The following is a 19,139-nucleotide window of genomic DNA, read 5'->3' as shown; positions in this document are numbered from 1 at the left end:
AACAAAGCACTGAAAAAGTAGCCCACTGTGGTTTGCTTTGGATCCAGCTCAGCACCAGCAAAGAAAGAAAAACGTAGCACTTTATTTTGAAGCGGCGGTCTGGGATGACGTCATCGGCTGAAATTAAAATTCATAATATCTCCGAAACCATAGTAGCACAAACGTTAATTTCAACAACACAAAGATGCACAAACACAGCACTAAAGAAGTTGACCACTCTGGTTTGCTTTGGTTCCAGCTCAGCACCAGCAAAGGAATAACAATGTAGCGCTTTATTTTGCAGCGGCGACCTGTGGTGACGTCACCGGCCGGAATTAAAACTTATATTATCTGCGAAACCAAAGCAGCATAAACGCTGATTTTAATGGCACAAACCTGCACAAACGAAGCACTAAAGAAGTTGACCAGGTTGGTTGGATTCAAAGCAAAATGATGGGATGGTGAACTCTAGATTAACTTAACAAATATTCTTTAATATCTTAAAAACCAAAACAGCACAAACGCTAATTTTAACGGCACAAATGTGCACAAACCAAGCACTAAACATTCCATCTATTTAACTGAGTTTTTTCTGTGAGTGGGGTGTCAGCATCTGACACATGGCCTTTGGTGAGCTTTGGTGAAATTAAGTATTGGCACCCTTTTTGAGGAACTTCCCGGTACAGGATTTGGAACAAACTAACAGAGTACAATCACCCGGTGATACTGGACACAACCATGTTAGCGGCTAACGCTTAGCATGTTGCTAACCGGAAGTAGCTCTAGGAAGGTCTCACCAACTTCTGCTTCAGAGTTTGTACTTCCTTTAGTAGTTTGTAATGCCTTTAACATTTTTATTCACATATTTCATTTTTTCATGTTACATTGAAGTATTTAATCATGTTTTAATAACACCAATTTTCCATGCTGCTTGGATGCAGACCTTCTCCTGTCTGCTGGTTTTGACGAAGACAAATCCTTTTCACACTCAGAAGATTTGATTTAAAATCCCCAAGTGATAAAAGCCTACGACCAAGGAACTCGGAAGCTTTGCCTTTGACGGTTACGCGCACCACCAGGCGGGCGCCTTCTTCAACTTCTTCAGAAGTTGAACGTTTCTAGTTATTGTTTATTAATCTTCCTTCACCGTTAATACAGCCCGAACCGTAGGGTCTACCCCCATGACTATATATCGAAACGTTCGTCTCGACGCCGCAATCAGGGCTTTTTGTACTTGACGCCGTTTTGACTTACAGTTGGAACAAAATTCGCAAAAAACACTTTTTAACACAGTTGACCTCTCAATAATGCACGGCTGAGCATGGCACTGGTGTTTTGGTCGAGTGGGTTAGGTGTCGGGCTGCGAAGCAGAAGATCGAAAGTTCAAATCCAAGCTGTGCCAATTTTAGAGAATTACATTTTCACCCAATATTTCATTTCCCTTTGGCTTTAAAAAACGATTTTTCAATTTAAATCAATACAGTTCACCTCATGCCTTTAACTTTTTTATTCACATATTTTATTTTTTCATGCTACATTGAAGTATTTAATCATGTTTTAATAACACCAATTTTCCATGCTGCTTCGATGCAGACCTTTCTCCTGTCGGCTGTTGACAATTAGCTCATTAGCAGGCACAATACGGAGTTTGGAGCGCTGCATCTCACAAGAGTTTGCAGCAGACCTTCTCCTCTCAGCTGTTGGCAATTAGCTCATTAGCAGGCATAATACAGAGTTTGGAGCGCTGCAGCGTCTAACAAGAGTTTGCAGCTTTGCAGACACAAAGTTTTGCCCTTGACTGTCGGCTGTTGGAAATCACCTCATTGGCTGCGTCTCAGACCAAAATACGGAGATTGCACCTTTTCAGACACAAATTTACAGACTACGCCTGTCTGAAAGTATCATGCCTCAACATCAGTTTAGGAGCTCTTAAACACAGTATGTTAATATGATTGTGTGTCTTGTAGGAGGCTGGAATAATAACCCCTGTGCCAGCCAGTTCCAGGCCATCTTTTGCCATTTGATGGTACTGTGTGGTGTGTCTCCCAGCACATTGGTACATATGGCAGCACAGGATGAAACTGGGTCCCTGTCGGCTTTTAAGATGGCGTCTTCTACAGTAGCAGAAGAAACAGAAGAGCTTCCTTCTCCGCTTGCCAGCATTACTGCTGATTTTTATATATATATATATATATATATATATATATATATTAGTGTCTGTGTGTATATATGTATGTGTATATATATGTGTGTGTATGTGTGTTATGAATATAAACATCAATTTGTTAAATCTAAACATTAAACACATAAAACCGTGTGACATGTGAACCTTTAGCAACAGACTTTTTGGGGGACTCTTCAAGAGGTAAAATTAAGAATATGAGAGAAGAATTCCTAGGACAATAACGTAAAAGAAACAAACACAAAACTGGTACTGTTATGAGAAAAACTTCAAATTAAGAGGGAACATTTCCAGAATAGTCACAGTTGGCATAATTAATTTACTCCTGGAGTAATAGGACCAGGTTAGATTGTTTTAATTTTTATTTTTTACGAGAATAAATTCAGGAGAATGAAGTTAAAGGGATACGAAAATAAACTTGTAATATTACAAAAACAAAAATACTTCGAAAAAAAGTATATTTTGACATTAAAGTCCCTCTGATACTGTTTTAGTGACTAAATACTGCAGCTTTGCGAACTTTAAGATGGCGGATGCTCTGACGCATCACAGCATAGGCAGAACACGCCCATGTAGCCCATGACGGGTGACGTCATGCGCCGATCGTTCATTACTTTAACAAAACATTACTCTTCTTTTTTTTCCCTTGGGGGTCTAAACACTTTTTCTTTCAGCTGGGTTTCGTCTAAAGGAAGTGTTTCATAGTTAGTACTTATTTTCAATTAATGACTCGTGAGCACAACTTTACGTCATGGAGGGATGTCTCTCTCGGATCTACGCCATCAGTCAGATTTTACGGTAACACGCGTTTTTTTTGTTGTTGTTGCTTTAGCGCGTGCATATAGTGAATGGCAGGGAAAAAACAGGCAAAAAGTAATCGCGCAAAGCCTGTCTCCCCCCGGTCATCCGCACAAAGCTTGGACGACCGGCGTGTCGATTTTACGGTAACACGCGTTTTTTTTTTGTTGTTGCTTTAGCGCGTGCATATAGTGAATGGCAGGGAAAAAACAGGCAAAAAGTAATTGCGCAAAGCCTGTTTCCCCCCGCCCCGCCGGACCCACAACTTACCGCCTTACCTAAGCAAATTCCCGGGGGAAACACTGATGTGTATTGTGATTTGTCATACACACAGAACAATAAACCGTGCCAGCCGACGTGAGTTTTAAAAACGGCAAGGCAGTGGCTGTGTCTCATTCCGCCTACTTCTACACTTCGAACACTTAGTTTTAAGAAGGTAGTGTAGATAACACAAAAAGTCAGTGCACTGAAAATACCCGGATGACCCCCTAAAAACAGGCACAAAATACAGTGTGTAACGATGGACCCTACGCGCACTAAACGGACGCCATCTTGACTACAAAGTGGAAAGGGAGGGGCTAAGGACGTCGGGAAGATGTTCCCATTTTGAAAATAATGGCGGACAATTCAGCCGAGACAGCCGGAGCTGCGACACCGCAATCATATAAATTTAAGTAATGGCGGTAATATGAGGCATTGTACTCGATAGGTGTTTGTAAAATACACGAACATACCTCATGTTCCGCCAATATTTGGAGGATCCTGCGTTGACGTCGGAGGCGATGTAATTTCAACATGCTGTGAATGTAAACGATTGTTGTTTTTTATTAAAAAAAACGCCGGCATATATTTTTTGGCTAAATCCATGTTAAAGTGATTTAGCATGTGTTCCTGTATCAGTGTGTGTGTCTGTATATATGCATGAATGTGCCTTTTGTCTCATTAAGTTCATATTGTGAGTCGGTTCCACACCTCTTTAAAGACTCCCACGTGGCGCTTTGTAACATTTTGTGGGGGTGGAATTGCTGGAGGACTTTTATACCTACTGGGGCAAATGGTGCTAATACAACTGTGGAAGAGCTCAATAAGGTCCTCTTGTGTACCCTCCACAGATTTCTTGACTGTCATCTTGACAGTTGCCTTTTCTCCTGTTTCATCATTTTCCTTCTCCTTTTACCCACTGGTCTAAAAGAGGTGTTTGATGTGCTTTTGTATGCACTAGTTTCCATAGTTTACAATGTCATTTTTTGCTTTATTTTAGCTTATGCTTTAGAACATTGCCTTTTTATTTTAAGTTACTTTAAACTGCTTCCACAGTTTAAGCCTTTGTTCACTAAGTTAAATGTTTCTTTATTGCATTAGATATGAAAAGCTCCTTTTTAATTTGTTTTTCTTAACCCTTCTTTATTAAATTTGTTTTTACAAATTTCTAAGATATACTGAGGCTAGCACCAGTTCTTAAAAGGATCTTAGTCTTGTTTAAAGGCCGTAGTCCAGTCTGCAACCTTATCCGCATACTTAACATTTCTATTTTGAATTGATTTTTTTTTTTTTTTTTTTAAAGCATCCTTAAACCAAACTCTGCTTTTCTTATTACAGCCTTTCACGTGTGCCAGACTGCGATTTGGACGTTTTCCACTGCTACCTGCTGTGAAACTGACCTGCATCAAGAGCTCATAAATACACATACCTCTTAATTCTAAATTTATTTAGACAAAAACATAATCTACACATTTACACAACACAATTATTTTAACACAAAAACATACACACACACACTGCTAAATTTGATTAACTTACTTCTATCTTTCTATCAAGCAAAATATTTGTACTACATTTGACTTTATTTTTGCTTCTGATTTGAATAACAACTTTTTCCCCCAGTTCTCTTTTGCTGTGATTTGACAGAATGCCACGAAGAGGGCGTCGGTCGGAGGCAGCAAAGATCAGATGGAGAAGGATGGACCCTGAGCCAGATATCGCCAAGGTATATCAATTATACATTGCAGTATTATTAGGCGCCCGCCTATGCATTGAAAATGCATGGCGGAGGCCTTATGTTATGCACCTAATAAGGGTCCATCACCGTTAATACAGGCCGAACCGTAGGGTCTACCCCCACATACTATACATCAAAACGTTCGTCTCGACGCCGTGAAGCGGGCTTTTTGTACTTGACGCCATTTAAAGTTACCGTGGTGACAAAATTAACCAAAAACCACTTCTCAAAACCACTTCCTAGACACAGTTGACCTCGCAAAAATACAGACCTCAGCATGGCACTTTTTTTTGGTACAGTGGTTTAGGTGTTGGACTGGTGCACCAAAGGTCGCAGGTTCGCAACCCGCTGGGGGTACCCAATATTTTTTATTTATTTTTTACAAGTAACAAATAAACAATGTGAACAACTGATATAAATGAATGAATGATGAAAAAATTGCAACAGCAAGAACTACCCCCCGGCCAATACAGCACCACTCACCTGTGGGAAATGGCACTACACACCATTTTTGTCAAATGTTGAGTTCTGGGCCCAGATTTGGTGAGGCTTAGTTGCTAAAGGAGGCCGATCTGACACATGGCCTTTGGTGAGCTTTGGTGACATTAAGTATTGGCACCCTTTTTGAGGAACTTCCCAGTACAGGATTTGGACCAAACTAACAGAGTACAATCACCCGGTGATACTGGACACAACCATGTAAGCAGCTAACGCTTAACATGTTGCTAACCGGAAGTAGCTCTAGGAAGGTCTCACCAACTTCTGCTTCACAGAGTTTGTACTTCCTTTAGTAGTTTGTAATGCCTTTATCATTTTTATTCACATATTTCATTTTTTCATGCTACATTGAAGTATTTAATCATGTTTTAATAACACCAATTTTCCATGCTGCTTGGATGCAGACCTTCTCCTGTCGGCTGGTTTTGACGAAGACAAATCCTTTTCACACTCAGAAGATTTGATTTAAAATCCCCAAGCGATAGAAGCCTACGACCAAGGAACTCGGAAGCTTTGCCTTTGACGGTTACGCGCACCACCAGGCGGGCGCCTTCTTCAACTTCTTCAGAAGTTGAACGTTTCTAGTCTTTTTTTGTTCTCTTACCATTTCAGTAAATGTTGGTAGTTTTGGCCTTAGGCATGATTGAAAATATTTCTCTGTCTATAGCCCACAACACCCCAACCCACCCTGCAGGCCTGGTCCCCCATTCAGTCTCCAGAGAAGAAGGTATAACTATCATTTTAGTTTTCAATGTCTTATTGTTGAATTCATTCTTTACTCATGTTACTCATTTCTGTCTTTAGAAACCCCTACTGATGGCGTTCGGGCCCCCAGACCAGGTATGTCCATGAAAAATGTTTGCTAATTTATTTGCAACAAACAAATCCAGTTTACTTTGTAGTTGATCTAAACATCTATTTAAAAACATTTCTTTCGTAGACATGTCCCATGGTGTGCCAGGAGGAACCTCGTGGGCCATCGACCCCCCTTGGGTCTCGTATGTAGAGAACATTGTAGAATTTCTTTAATTCTCAAAGACCTGAAGGTTTGATCTTACCGTATGTGTCTCCAAACAGGTCAAGGGATGGGGTATCGGCATCGTGTCATGCAGTGGGGCTATTCACGCGTAACCAGGCGTAGGCGTAAGTTCGTGCTCCTAGCCGAGGCTCCAGAGAAAAGGGTATTATATATATGTATATATAATTTTTTTTTATTTTGATTTGAGGTATTGTTCAGGATTTGGGGGGGAAGATGAATGGGACATTGACCGGTGCATTTGTGCTGACTCTGCTGTGAAATGGGTGCTTTATTGGTCCGTTGTGGTGAAAATAGAGTTGAGCCAAAATGCTAAGATCTTTATTTAACTGTTGTCCTATGTTCCTGCCCTCATCTATTGTCATGAGCTTTGGGTTGTGACAGAAACCGCTGGGAACGTCTTGGGATTCCCCTGTAGCACATGACCCAAGTAGCTGGGGACAGGGCCATCTTGGCCTCCCTACTGAAACTGCTTCCCCCATGACCTGACCTCGGATAGCCATATCATAAACTAATCTTAATGTTGAATCAATATCCATTAAACCTTTTTTTTATTTTTTTTTTAGTTTGCTCTATTGGTTGGCGATTCCCATTTGCGAGCTATTGTGGATGGGTTTGTCACCATGCCAGGGAGTACTTTGTCCTTAGGGGTGCTGTCTTCTACTGGAGCCTCTGCAGACGAGTTGCGACGTGAGGTACTGGATACGGTTCTGCCTCGGACCCCAGACGTCATCTTTCTTCTGGCGCCCAGCAACAACTTGAGTTCTAGCACAACCTTCCAGGAGGCGGGACGGGACTTCGACTCTTTGTTACATATCATAAGCAACCTCTGTGCTAATGTAAGTTTATTACCCACTACATTTATTTCTAATCGATTACATCTGAAAATATGACATGTTAATTTTCTTCTTCTGTTTTGTTTGAAATTAAAAGGTGGTTGTTTTGGACTTCCCACCACGGCTCATCGTCGAGGAGAGGGAGCAGGCACTCCTGCGACAGGAGTACAGCCGTGTAGCAGCCAAGAGAAGTAAGTGTTGTAAACAAACTGTGTTTACACTAAAACTTTTGTCATATCCATTATACGTTACGAAGTATAGCATTGTTATCTGGGGGAAAAAAGAATAAACATTTTTTATTTCTTTTTTGGGAGGGACTGGGTACTTAAGTGGTTTTGTAAAACATAACTTTTATACTGAATTTACCCAAAAAACACTCTTTCATTGCCAAGTCTGTATAATCTTTCAACAACACAATGTTAGCCTGGTTGACATTAGGAATAACAATGTTTTTCTTTTTCTGTCTAGGTGTTCGGTACCTACCGGTCACTGAGCAATTCCCTCTCAGCCACCTGGACTTGTGGAGTAGGGATGGTGTAAGTTATATTTTTTATTTTTAAACAACAACATTGGACTTACACTTCCTTTCTGTAATAAAATATTTTCTATAACTGCGTTTCAGGTTCATCTGAGTGACGCACCTGGGATGGAGGTTCTTGCTAAGTTGCTGTGGGCTGCGGTCTCCACACAACTTCAGTTAAGTGCGCCTGTGTCTGAGTCTCTAGCTCTGTCTGCTTTTCCACCTCTATCGGCTTGTCCCCCCGTCTCGTTGCCGGCTTGTCCCCCCGTCTCGTTACCTGCTTGTCCCCCCGTCTCGTTGCCTGCTTGTCCCCCCGTCTCGTTGCCTGCTTGTCCCCCCGTCTCGTTGCCTGCTTGTCCCCCCGTCTCAGTGTCTGATTTTCCACCTCTGTCTGTCTCACCTTCATGCACCGTCCCTGCGTCACCCTCTTCTGTCTCTGTTATGCGCCCTGTGCCTGCTTCTCCCCATGTCTCGTTTAGACATCCCTTCCCCAGGCTTGTTGTGGACGGCAAGGGGCCTGGTCAGAGTGCTTCACACCCCTTCCACGGAACTGTCGTCGGTGGTGGCCAGAAGGTACTCCATACATACTTAATTTCTTTTTTCGTAAAGTCTCTTAAGTTGTGATTTCTTGTGAATTGGCCCTATATAGATGAACTGTATTAAATTACACACATTGCACAATCTTTTTATCTTTAATAGTATTTTTGTATTCTTGGTGTGTAGTCATAACAACGGTGAATAATAACACAAATACTGAATTTGTTAAATTTTCTTTTGTTACAGGCTTCTGTGTTGGAACCCTGTGTCAGAGGTCCACCTGTCCTGTCTGTGAGGGCTACACTTTCCCAAGCCGACAAAAGATATGATAAGTTTTCACGCAATCACCAGTGCACATGCATGGCTCTAACATTTTTAGCTTACCACAATGAGGGGTTAGAGTTTAACACAATGTTACTAGACAGAGTGATCATGAAAGGTGATAAACTTTATGTTGCCACTAAACAACAGCTATTGAGGGATGGAACATTTGAAGATAACCACTTAACGTTTGAAGAGATGCCTAGGAATGTAATGACAGACAGATACCTTTATGAAGTACACACAACAGGTTTAAGGGTTGGTCGTGTCTTTGCTCCTTCTGAAAGCCCTCAAAGGTCTCGGCAAATGGCTTTGTCTCTTGGTGAAGAACTGCGGTGTCTATCAGAAAATGTCACCCATGCATTTCTTCTGGTGACTCCAGAGTGCATTGCAGTTTTCAGGGACAGAGATGGCAGGTTTGGAGTTTTTGATTCCCACTCAAGAAACTCTGCAGGTCTGCCCCAACCCTATGGCACTGCAATAATGATGACTTTCAGCAACCGAACTGCCATGCTGAAACATCTGCAACGGCTGTTTCAAAACCGTGGCCCGAATGCCACCTATGAGTTTGTACCAGTGGGCTTTGTCAGGAATAATAGTAATGATGACCTACCTCAGGCCTTGACATTTCAAAATGTTTCACTTCGCCCCACACATGCAAATCCAACTGTCAGAAAACCAGAGAATGCTTTGAATGAAAACAAAATGCCTCCATGGTTGAAAGAAATGGACAACGTTTTTGAGGAAGTTAGTCCAACAGCCAAAGCAAGTCCACCTGTTGGAAAACCAGACAAAGATTTTGATGAAGAGGAAATGTCTCCATGGTTGAGGGAAATGACAAATGTAGTAGAAGAAATTGCTCCAAAAGTCCCTCAGGTGACAAAAGTTGAAAAAGCCAAGAGAAGAAAAATTAAGTACAGGCTCAAATCACAGCAGAAACAAAACACTACTACAAAAATTAGACAAAGTGCATCTGAAAAACAAAGATACAATAAATCCCCTACATTTAGGAACAAAAAGCTGCAGGCTTTAAAAGAAAAATATTATCTTCAACAGTCCCAGAGAAGGGATCACATGAGAAACAGATACAAGGTAGATGATGCTTTCAAAACAAGACAAAAAAATTACATCAAGTTCAAATATAACTTTTTACTTGACTTCAGAGCCAGGCATAAATCATACATTGCTAAGTATAGAAGAACTCGATACAGAGATGATCCAATCTTCAGAAGCCAGGAAAAAGCATACATAAGAACTCGGTACAGAGATGATCCAGTCTTCAAAAACCAGCAAAAAGCATACATAAGAACTCAGTACAGAGATGATCCAGTCTTCAAAAACCAGCAAAAAGCATACATAAGAACTCGGTACAGAGATTATCCAGTCTTCAAAAACCAGCAAAAAGCATACATAAGAACTCGGTACAGAGATGATCCAGTCTTCAAAAACCAGCAAAAAGCATACATAAGAACTCGGTACAGAGATGATCCAGTCTTCAAAAACCAGCAAAAAGCATACATAAGAACTCAGTACAGAGATGATCCAGTCTTCAAAAACCAGCAAAAAGCATACATAAGGACTCAATTCAGAGATGATCCAGTTTTCAGAAGCCAACAAAAAATGAAAATGCGGGAATCAATGAAGGAAAAGTACCATAAACAGCCTGATTATTGTGTCCAAAAAATTAAAAATAGTGCTTCCAACAACAAAATAAGGATGTCAAACAACATTCTTTCCAGAACCCAGATACTATATCATGCTCTGCGAATCAGAAGAAAGTACAAAAGAAACGTCTTCTACCACAAAACTCCACAGCCCCTGATAACTCAAGAAATAAAAGCTGCAATACAAAAGTTTCACGTTAAAATTTGCCATGGACCCACATATGTCTGCACGGTGTGTCACAGAGCTCTTTTCCCACGTCAAGTAAAGCATTGTAACAGAGGTAAGTATACAAAGAACAGGCAAGTGGTGACTGAGTGCTTAACAGGAACATATGTTCACATCTGTGGATCTGCATGCTCTGCCCCATGTTCTGTACCTAATGAGAGGATGCAGGAATGAATCTGCTTCACATGTGACAACCACCTATTTAGAGGAGGGATGCCACCAATTGCTGCTGCAAATGGCTTGCATCTGTCACCCATTCCCCCAGAGCTTGCTGAGCTGAATGTACTGGAAAGGCAGATTATTGCAAAAATTATCCCATTTGCAAAGATCGTGTCATTGCCAAAAGGACATCAAAAAGCAGTGCATGGAGCAGTTGTATGTGTTCCTTCTGATATGGAAACAACTGTAAACAGTCTCCCACGGCCCAACACAGAAGCCCAGCTCTTACAGGTCAAGCTGAAAAGAAAAATAACATTCAAAGGACATCAGTAACATGAAAAATGTTCTGGCTGGTCTGACAACACTTAAACAGACCCATCCTGATTACAGGGATGTTACAATAAATCAAAGTGCTGCCTGTGATTTTCAACAGAATGAGCCAACCAAGGAGTCAATCCCTGAATCTGACACTGATTCAGGTGCAGCAACAGACCAACAACCTGAGCACATAGGAGAAGAGCATCAAGCGCTTCGGCCTGGTTTAGTCTTGGACACGTGCATGCAGCCCCCGGACTTGGCACAAGAAGTGTTATCTTATGGAGACGGAATTTTCAGTATTGCTCCTGCCCAAGGAAATAAACCTGTTTCCTTCTTCAGTGTTCCCAGGCTTGAATCCATGGCTTACCCAGTCCAATTCCCCACTGGAAGAAATACCTTGGATGAAGTCAGACGAGTCAAGCTGTCTCCAAGTATGTATTTCAATGTACGTCTTTTCTCGATAGACACTAGGTTTGCGGCAGACCAGAGTTATCTTTTCTTTGCTCAGTTTATCACTGAGACCCACATGGCCAACAGCAGCATGTCTATTCAAACACAAAAAGGAAAACTGACGACCAAAGATGGACAGAACATTTCCAATAAAATGCTCCAGGATAAAGAAGAGGTGGAAACACTGATCCACAATAAAGAGGCCACTCGTTTCATGCAACCGTTACGAGGCACTCCGGCTTATTGGGAAAAAGGCCTCCGTGATTTGCACGCCATGGTTCGGCAGCTTGGAAAACCTACCTTCTTTGTGACCTTCTCCGCTGCTGAAATGAGATGGCCACAGTTCATTGAGGCCATCAAAGCTCAGCATGGACAACAGGTAGAGTTTTCAGAACTTGACTGGAATGCAAAGTGCGATATTCTTAGAAGCAATCCAGTCACTGTCATGCGCATGTTTGACAAGAGAGTGGACGCACTCTTTACAGACCTCATTCTTTCCCCGGCGCAGCCCCTTGGACCTGTTGAGGATTACTTTTATCGTGTGGAGTTTCAGGCTAGGGGTTCACCTCATATACATGCGGTGATATGGATTAAGGATGCACCCGAGATGGAAGATCCGCCATGTTGCGATCAGGTCATAAATTTCATCGACCGCTACATATGCTGTCAATTGCCCGATGAAACCGCAGACCCCGAGCTCCATAAAATTGTCAAGTAGGTTCAGATGCACAGCAGAAACCATTCCAAATCGTGCAAGAAACGAAACGTTGAATGCCGATTTGGATTCCCCAAACTACCCATGGAAAAAACCACGATCACTGTTCCTCAGTTCGATGTGGATTTGGAAGATGACGAGAAAAACACAGAGCAAGTGTCAGAAACGAAAGTTCTGAAGAACTCCAAAAAATCCACATCCAGACATATCTCTAAACTACAAACTGAAGCTAAGAAGAAGCTGAAGCCAGTAAGGGATTTACTGATGGACGAAAAAACATCTTTCAAGGATTTGTCGGAGCTACTCCAGGCTTGTAACATGACCAGCCAGGAATACTGATACTATGTTGACTCTTTCACTTCTGGCATGGTGGTAATGATGAAGCTTAACCTTGAGGTCATTTGGGTCAACGCTTACAACCCCATTCTCCTCCGTGCATGGAATGCCAACATGGACATTCAGTATGTGCTTGATGAGTACAGCTGCATCGAGTACATGATGTCCTACATAGCCAAGCCAGAGCATGAAATGTCACAGTTTCTCAAGTCTGTCATTGAGGATCTGAAGAACTCAAATGTCAACCAACGGGATGAGATGAAGAAGATCATGCAGGCTTATTCAAAACAACGAGAGGTCAATGCTCAGGAGTCTGTAGCCCGCACTGCAGTCTACCTCTTAAGAAGTCGTCATGTAGTGTCATTTTCATTCAAACAGCAGAAGACACTGTGAAAATGAGTCTTCCAATGAGCAGACTCAAGAACATGGGCCCAGATGAGAAGGATATCTGGATGAAAGGATTGCCAGACAAATACATCAACAGACCTCAAACTGTGGAATTTGAAGACATGTGTCTAGCTGTATTTGTATCTGAATACAGGGTCCTGTACGGTAGGCAAATTAAAGGACCCAATGCAATCCCTCTCTTAAACGAAGCCGGCTACATCTAGAAGAGAACAGTGGGGAAGCCAGCCGTCATTAGATTCACTCGTTTCTCTGAAAAGAAACAGCCAGAAAAGTTTTACAGGCAGCTCCTGAAGTTGTACTTGCCACACAGGAGCGACGAGGATCTCAACAATCATGAACACCCTTCATATGAATAATTTTACAACAATGGACATCACCGTAGGTGGCGTGTGAAACAATGGGTGGACTTTAATCGCAACAGATATGAAGGACATGGGAAAAAAATTGACAAGATCATGGAAAAAATGGAAAGACAAGGACCAGTCCGGAATGCTTGGAACACTTTTGCGCCTGAGGTTAAAGTGGACCGTTTGGAATGTGTTGCGCAGCGACCAGTGGTGGAAGAAGATGAAGAGCAGGACCCTGTTCCAGATTACCAAATGAATGTATCCCTGCCAGCAGTTGAAGTACCAAGCCTAAGCCCTGACTTTGTGAGACAAATGTTCCGCAGTTTAAATCACACTCAATCATCCATATTCTATGCAATTCGCCATTGGTGCCTGCAGCGTGTCTGGGGTCAGAACCCTGAACCATTCTTTTATTTCTTGACAGGAGGAGCCGGGTGTGGTAAATCGCATGTCATCAAATGTGTTTACCAGGAGGCAACTAAGCTTTTGCATCAGCTTCCTAGACTTCGTGATGTCGGTGACATGTCTCAACCCACTGTGCTCCTGACCGCTTTCACTGGGACTGCGGCATACAACATTTCAGGCAAAACTGTGCATTCCATCTTGAAGCTCCCCAAAAGCTTGAAGCCACCGTACAAGGGACTTGGAAATGCCATGGATGAGGTCAGAGCAGTTCTTTCCAATGTGGAAATCTTGATTATTGATGAAATCTCTATGGTCTCTAAAGAACTATTGGCATATGTTCACTGGAGATTTCAGCAGATCAAAGGAAACACAAGGCCATTTGGTGGGATTTGTGTTCTTGCGGTGGGAGACTTTTACCAACTGCCCCCCTTGGGAGCTTCAAAACCTCTTTGTGTCATGGAGGATGGTGTACTTGATCTCTGGAATGAGAATTTCTGTCTGGTAAGTCTTACAGAGATCATGCGACAGAAGGATGACAAACTCTTTGCTGAGCTGCTTAACCGGCTTTGTGTCAAAAGGAAAGCTGATGATCTCAGCAAAGAGGACAGAACTTTGCTGACGCAGTGTATTGCAGATCCCAAGGATTGTCCATTGGATGTGTTGCTCATTTTTGCAACCAACAAACAGGTGGATGCACACAACGCTGCCGTGGTTGCCTTGTTAGGTACAGCTATTGTTGATGTTCACGCAGAGGAATACAGGAGAGAAACAAAAACAGGAAACATGATTAGTTTGGGCAGATGCATTAGGGGCAACAGTCGAGATTTGTGCGACCACATCCAAGCTGGATTGGGTATTAGAGTCATGATAATGAGAAACCTGGATGTAGAGGATGGCCTGGTGAATGGAACCTTTGGAACGATAGCAGACATTGTTACCCACACCAATGACGAAACGATAACTGTGAATGTAATCGGACTGAGACTAGACAATTCCACGGCTGGACGTACCAAAAGAATGCGTGGTAAACCAGACGACTTGGTTTACACTGAGAGATTCGAGGAACAATGCAGCGTGAGAGGAGTGGTGCGACGACAGTTTCCACTTAAATTGGCCTTTGGGTGTACAGCACACAAAGTACAAGGGATGACCATGCAATCGGCAGTTGTTTCTTTAAAACGTATGTTTGCACCTGGCATGGCGTATGTGGGATTAAGTCGTACAACTTCTTTGGAAGGGTTTAAAATCATCGATTTTGATGAGAAAAAGATCTACGCTGATGAAAGAATCACAGCGGCCATGGATACGATGGGGCGAGCATCGTTCTCGAACACCAGCCCCCTCCTGCATTTCCCATCAAGTCCTCAGTGCACTACGTTGAAAATCATCCACCACAACGTCGAAGGTCTTGTATGTCACTATGACGACATGAAGCACCATCATGAACTGGGATTGGCCGATATTCTCTGTCTTACAGAAAGTCATTTGTTTGGATCTTCTTTTCCAGTTTCTTTGAATATGGAGGGTTATTGTTTGTTTGCGCGCAACAGACACGTCTCTTACTCTAGCAGAGCCGACATTGCTACCAAGGAAGGGGGGGGGAGTAGCAACTTACTGCAGGAGCATTCTCCAACCTGAGGAACGCAGATACTTTCACAATGTTAAAGATCTTGAGTACAATGTCATTAGATTGGACGCTCCGATATCAGTCCTTGTTGCCACGGTTTACAGGCCACCTAGTTATGATCTTGCCAGCTTCTTGAAAAACATTCAGAGCTTCTTGGATGGTCTTGATACTATTGATATTCAGCCGGTTGTTGTATTGGGAGACTTCAATGAAGATCTTCTCTCTCCAGGAAAAACAGCAATCAAGGACTTGTTTGAAAGCAAAGGATTCACTCAGCTTATCTCATCTCCAACAACAAAAAAGCACACCCTGATTGATCACATTTACATATCTCGCCCAGAATATTGTGTCCAGTCAGGTGTATTGCAGACATATTACAGTTACCACAACCCGGTATACTGTATTTTGTCTTCGTCAGCTGCTGCCTCTTCTTCACTTTGACATGTAAAATGCAATTGGACAGGATTGTGTTGCTTTGTTCTTGATTTAATAGTCGCCAATCACATAGCACAGCTGACTGTTACGACCCTCTTAATATTTTCTAACTCTAACCATGAGCCTACACTTTCTGCAGAAGAATGACTCCTTTGAATATGTTTTATGGCACAATTTGTTTCTATTTCTTAGCAGTGCTCCCATTGGACTTTCCTTTGGTGGTTGTTGTTGTTATTGATCATGAGCCACTACTTATACAGAGCTATGCAGACCACCATGTTCCAGAATGGCCATTTTTGGCTACATTTTAAATCTGGGAATGTGTAATTATTTTATTTTTTGTTGCCACCCTGTGCATGCTTCATCCTATTCCCCTGCGTCTGCTTTCCACGCTATACATGCTTCGGCCTCTTGTTGCTGTCTCTGCTACCGCCCTGTGCCTGCTTGGAAATAATGTTGCACAAGTTTACAGCTTTGTATGTCAGGTTTTGGGTGAAATTAACCCCTTTTCCCCCCAAGTTTTTCTCTGTTTTGCAAGTTATGCAAGGTGACACACATAAGTTTGTGCTTGAAGAACATCAAGATTAACCTGGTAGACCTGGAAGGCAACCCACTATTTGCAGCAAGGTATCCAAATTACACATGGCCAAACCTAACAAATATTCTATTAAAAATGTTTTCATCACTCAATCATTCTGCCATTACAACAATCTCATCATTGTGTTTTTAGGTGATATTGGGTACTGAGGTGTGTCAAGAGGTCTGTCTCAATATTCAAAGCTTTTGTGAAGGTATGTACTTAAAATGTATGTAGTTACAATCTGTACAATGCTTATGTTAAATTCTCAAAAGCTTCTTGTATATCATAATTTCTTTTAGAATTTGCACTGGACTAAGTATTACCGTGGACTGAAGGAATGACCAGATAGCCCTGTGACTGGCCGTAGTGTTCAGTTGGGCTTGTCAACCCACGCTGTAGACAAGAAGGTACATTTGTATTCTGTTGAATTCACAAATGTCACTGATAACATAAAAGGCCTTATGTAAGCTTTTGTATTTTGTTATTTCAATTTCAGCAGTTTGGAAGGAAGACGCCACAGAACTATGATTTATTTTTCACTTTACAACAAAGGAGCGGTTGCCCAAGAACCTTGAGCTAACCACTTATGCACAAACACATTGATGTCTGCCACGTGCTCAAAATGTCCTGACAGCTTTTTGCCGTATTGACATACGGACAGTTTTTATTTCATGAATGTTTTTGATTTTTCTCTTTTCCACTGACTTCCATCGTCATGTTGGATTTTATGTATTATACTGTGATATTGATTGTTATGGTTTTATAGTTAAGAATGGAAACTCTTTGCTACAGACACACACCAAGATCTACAGTTCTTGCAATCTTTTTGCTTTGTTATGTAGACAACCAGGATGTGATGGGTATCACAGATCCATAAATTACTCAGGATAATTTTTAGAATCAATACGAGGTGTCTTCCCACTCAGATTGGGCCAGAGCGGGATTCTCCTTGACTTGGCTGCATCAGTTTTTTACCATTTCTTAGACGAGGTGGCGTTTTTCTGGTAGAGGCCCAGCCCACCCTCTGATGCCCCCTACTGATACTCTTGGATTTGTAAGGTTTAAGAGTGGTGCATGTCTGTCCATGGGGATGGACACTGGAGGATCAGGTAGGAGGTTTCTTGGGGTGGAGGTACAGTAGACGAATTTGACCTTGGTTACTGAACAGTCTTAGCTTACCTAGTTTAATGTAAATTTAAAATAATGTGTGCATAGCAACCTAAAACAGGCCTAGCTCAAATAGTTGAACCCTAAATTGTAGATAAAATGCTTGGACTGTGGTCTGTTGACTGTGTGTAACCTTTTATACATATTTGTTTTATTCAGATTGGCCATTTGGTTATAAGAGAACATTCCACAGCTGCCCTCATGCAGGACACAGAAAACAATGACATGTGTCATTGGCATCACCTATAAGATACAGCTGATCTGTTTCTTACAGACAATGCCCATTACACATGATATCATATGTATTTTACTTCACTTTGTTTGATTTCTCTTTATCCTAGAGCATGTTGTAGGTATAATTTTAACAATTATTGCCTGTTTAAAGTTTGTTCTGTTTTTTTCAGTTAATAAATATGTTTATTGTCAGTATACTGATGTCTGTTTATTTGTATACATGACAATGGTAACTAATACAAGGTTTAACATGCAAATTGTATAAACATACAAACATGTTAAAGAAAGTTGAGTAAAAGGAAAATATTTAGTCCTAAACAGTGCCACAGCAACAGCAAGAACTAGATTCTTTGTGTGAATTGCCAAGAAGAATCTATTCAATAAATTGGGGAAAACTTCCCAATGAGAAGACTAAAGACAGAGTTGGTGGATAAAGACCACCTACGTACCAGGTATGGACTTATAATGTGGAGTACTCTGTGTCAGGACCCTCCAAACCAGAGTCAATGTCAGAAGTGCCTTTTTGGAGCTAAACACAAAATAACCAAAGCTGTTGACCTGTGATCGACAGTACTCCATTGCAAAAAGTTATATATTATAATATACATACTAAATTGTAGGAAAACCACAAGGAAAGCAACATTAAAAATCCAAATAAACAACAAATGTAACAAAACAGAAAAAACAGTGCAAGCGTTTAAGTAAACTAGGAGTTTATTTCACAAGTGCACAATGATAGAAAAAGGCTTCTTTAAAAATGTTGCCAACTTTGGAACAGTGCTTGTAATGGGTTTCATTCTAGGGCTCCACACTTCCTAGCAATGCAAGGGAGAACCACCCATGCAGATAAAGACAGCAAACATTAAAAATGGAAACATGACCTTGTTGTTTGCTAAGTATTTGGTTGCTACAACTTCCAGAAGGTGTAGGTTTTGTTTGTGTATGTTCATGTTCACATGTTCATGTTCACATGAACATATTTAAATATTATTTGAGCACACCTTTTTGTCATATGTTACCCATAAACACATTGAATCTGGTACAGAAATGTCCATTGCTGAAATGGCTGCAGACTTTCCGGGCTGGGCTCTGTAGTCACCACAGGTGCTGTCCAGTGCCTAATCCAATGAGACTCTGAGTGCTAATGGAGGTAAGGCCCTGTCTTAAGTTTTGACCCGTGGCAAAAGATTAAATACTAAAATATTGGAAAATGTTGGGGTATTTGTCTTACCTTCCACAGTGTCAGCACACGGATGCAATTGGTTTTAGTGTCTTCCCTGTGTTGTTTTTTAATGTTTCTTTAATGACAACAGTTTACATAGAAGACAGACATTTTGCCTTCCTGCACACAAATCTTTTTTC

The 19,139-nt window shown here is 41.5% G+C and overlaps 2 protein-coding genes across 2 annotated transcripts; both read left to right on the top strand.

Annotated features, from left to right (window-relative positions):
* Positions 1-7,930: 7,930 nt before the first annotated feature.
* On the top strand, positions 7,931-13,793 carry LOC118558812. Its single transcript, XM_036129370.1, has 2 exons — positions 7,931-8,421; positions 8,632-13,793. Exons 1-2 carry the CDS (start codon positions 7,975-7,977, stop codon positions 10,768-10,770), a joined length of 2,586 nt encoding a protein of 861 aa, XP_035985263.1. The 5' UTR covers positions 7,931-7,974; the 3' UTR covers positions 10,771-13,793.
* Positions 10,777-17,962, top strand: LOC118558813 (ATP-dependent DNA helicase PIF1-like). The gene is made up of 4 exons (XM_036129371.1): positions 10,777-16,423; positions 16,527-16,587; positions 16,676-16,783; positions 16,873-17,962. The coding sequence occupies exon 1, from the start codon at positions 13,438-13,440 to the stop codon at positions 15,370-15,372; it is 1,935 nt and encodes a 644-aa protein (XP_035985264.1). The 5' UTR covers positions 10,777-13,437; the 3' UTR covers positions 15,373-16,423; positions 16,527-16,587; positions 16,676-16,783; positions 16,873-17,962.
* Positions 17,963-19,139: the final 1,177 nt, after the last annotated feature.

The sequence above is a fragment of the Fundulus heteroclitus genome, unplaced genomic scaffold, assembly GCF_011125445.2.
Source record: "Fundulus heteroclitus isolate FHET01 unplaced genomic scaffold, MU-UCD_Fhet_4.1 scaffold_161, whole genome shotgun sequence".
Classification (NCBI taxonomy): Eukaryota; Metazoa; Chordata; class Actinopteri; order Cyprinodontiformes; family Fundulidae; genus Fundulus; species Fundulus heteroclitus.
Note: the sequence above shows the minus strand (reverse complement) of the source record. Positions and strands in the feature narration are given on the sequence as shown.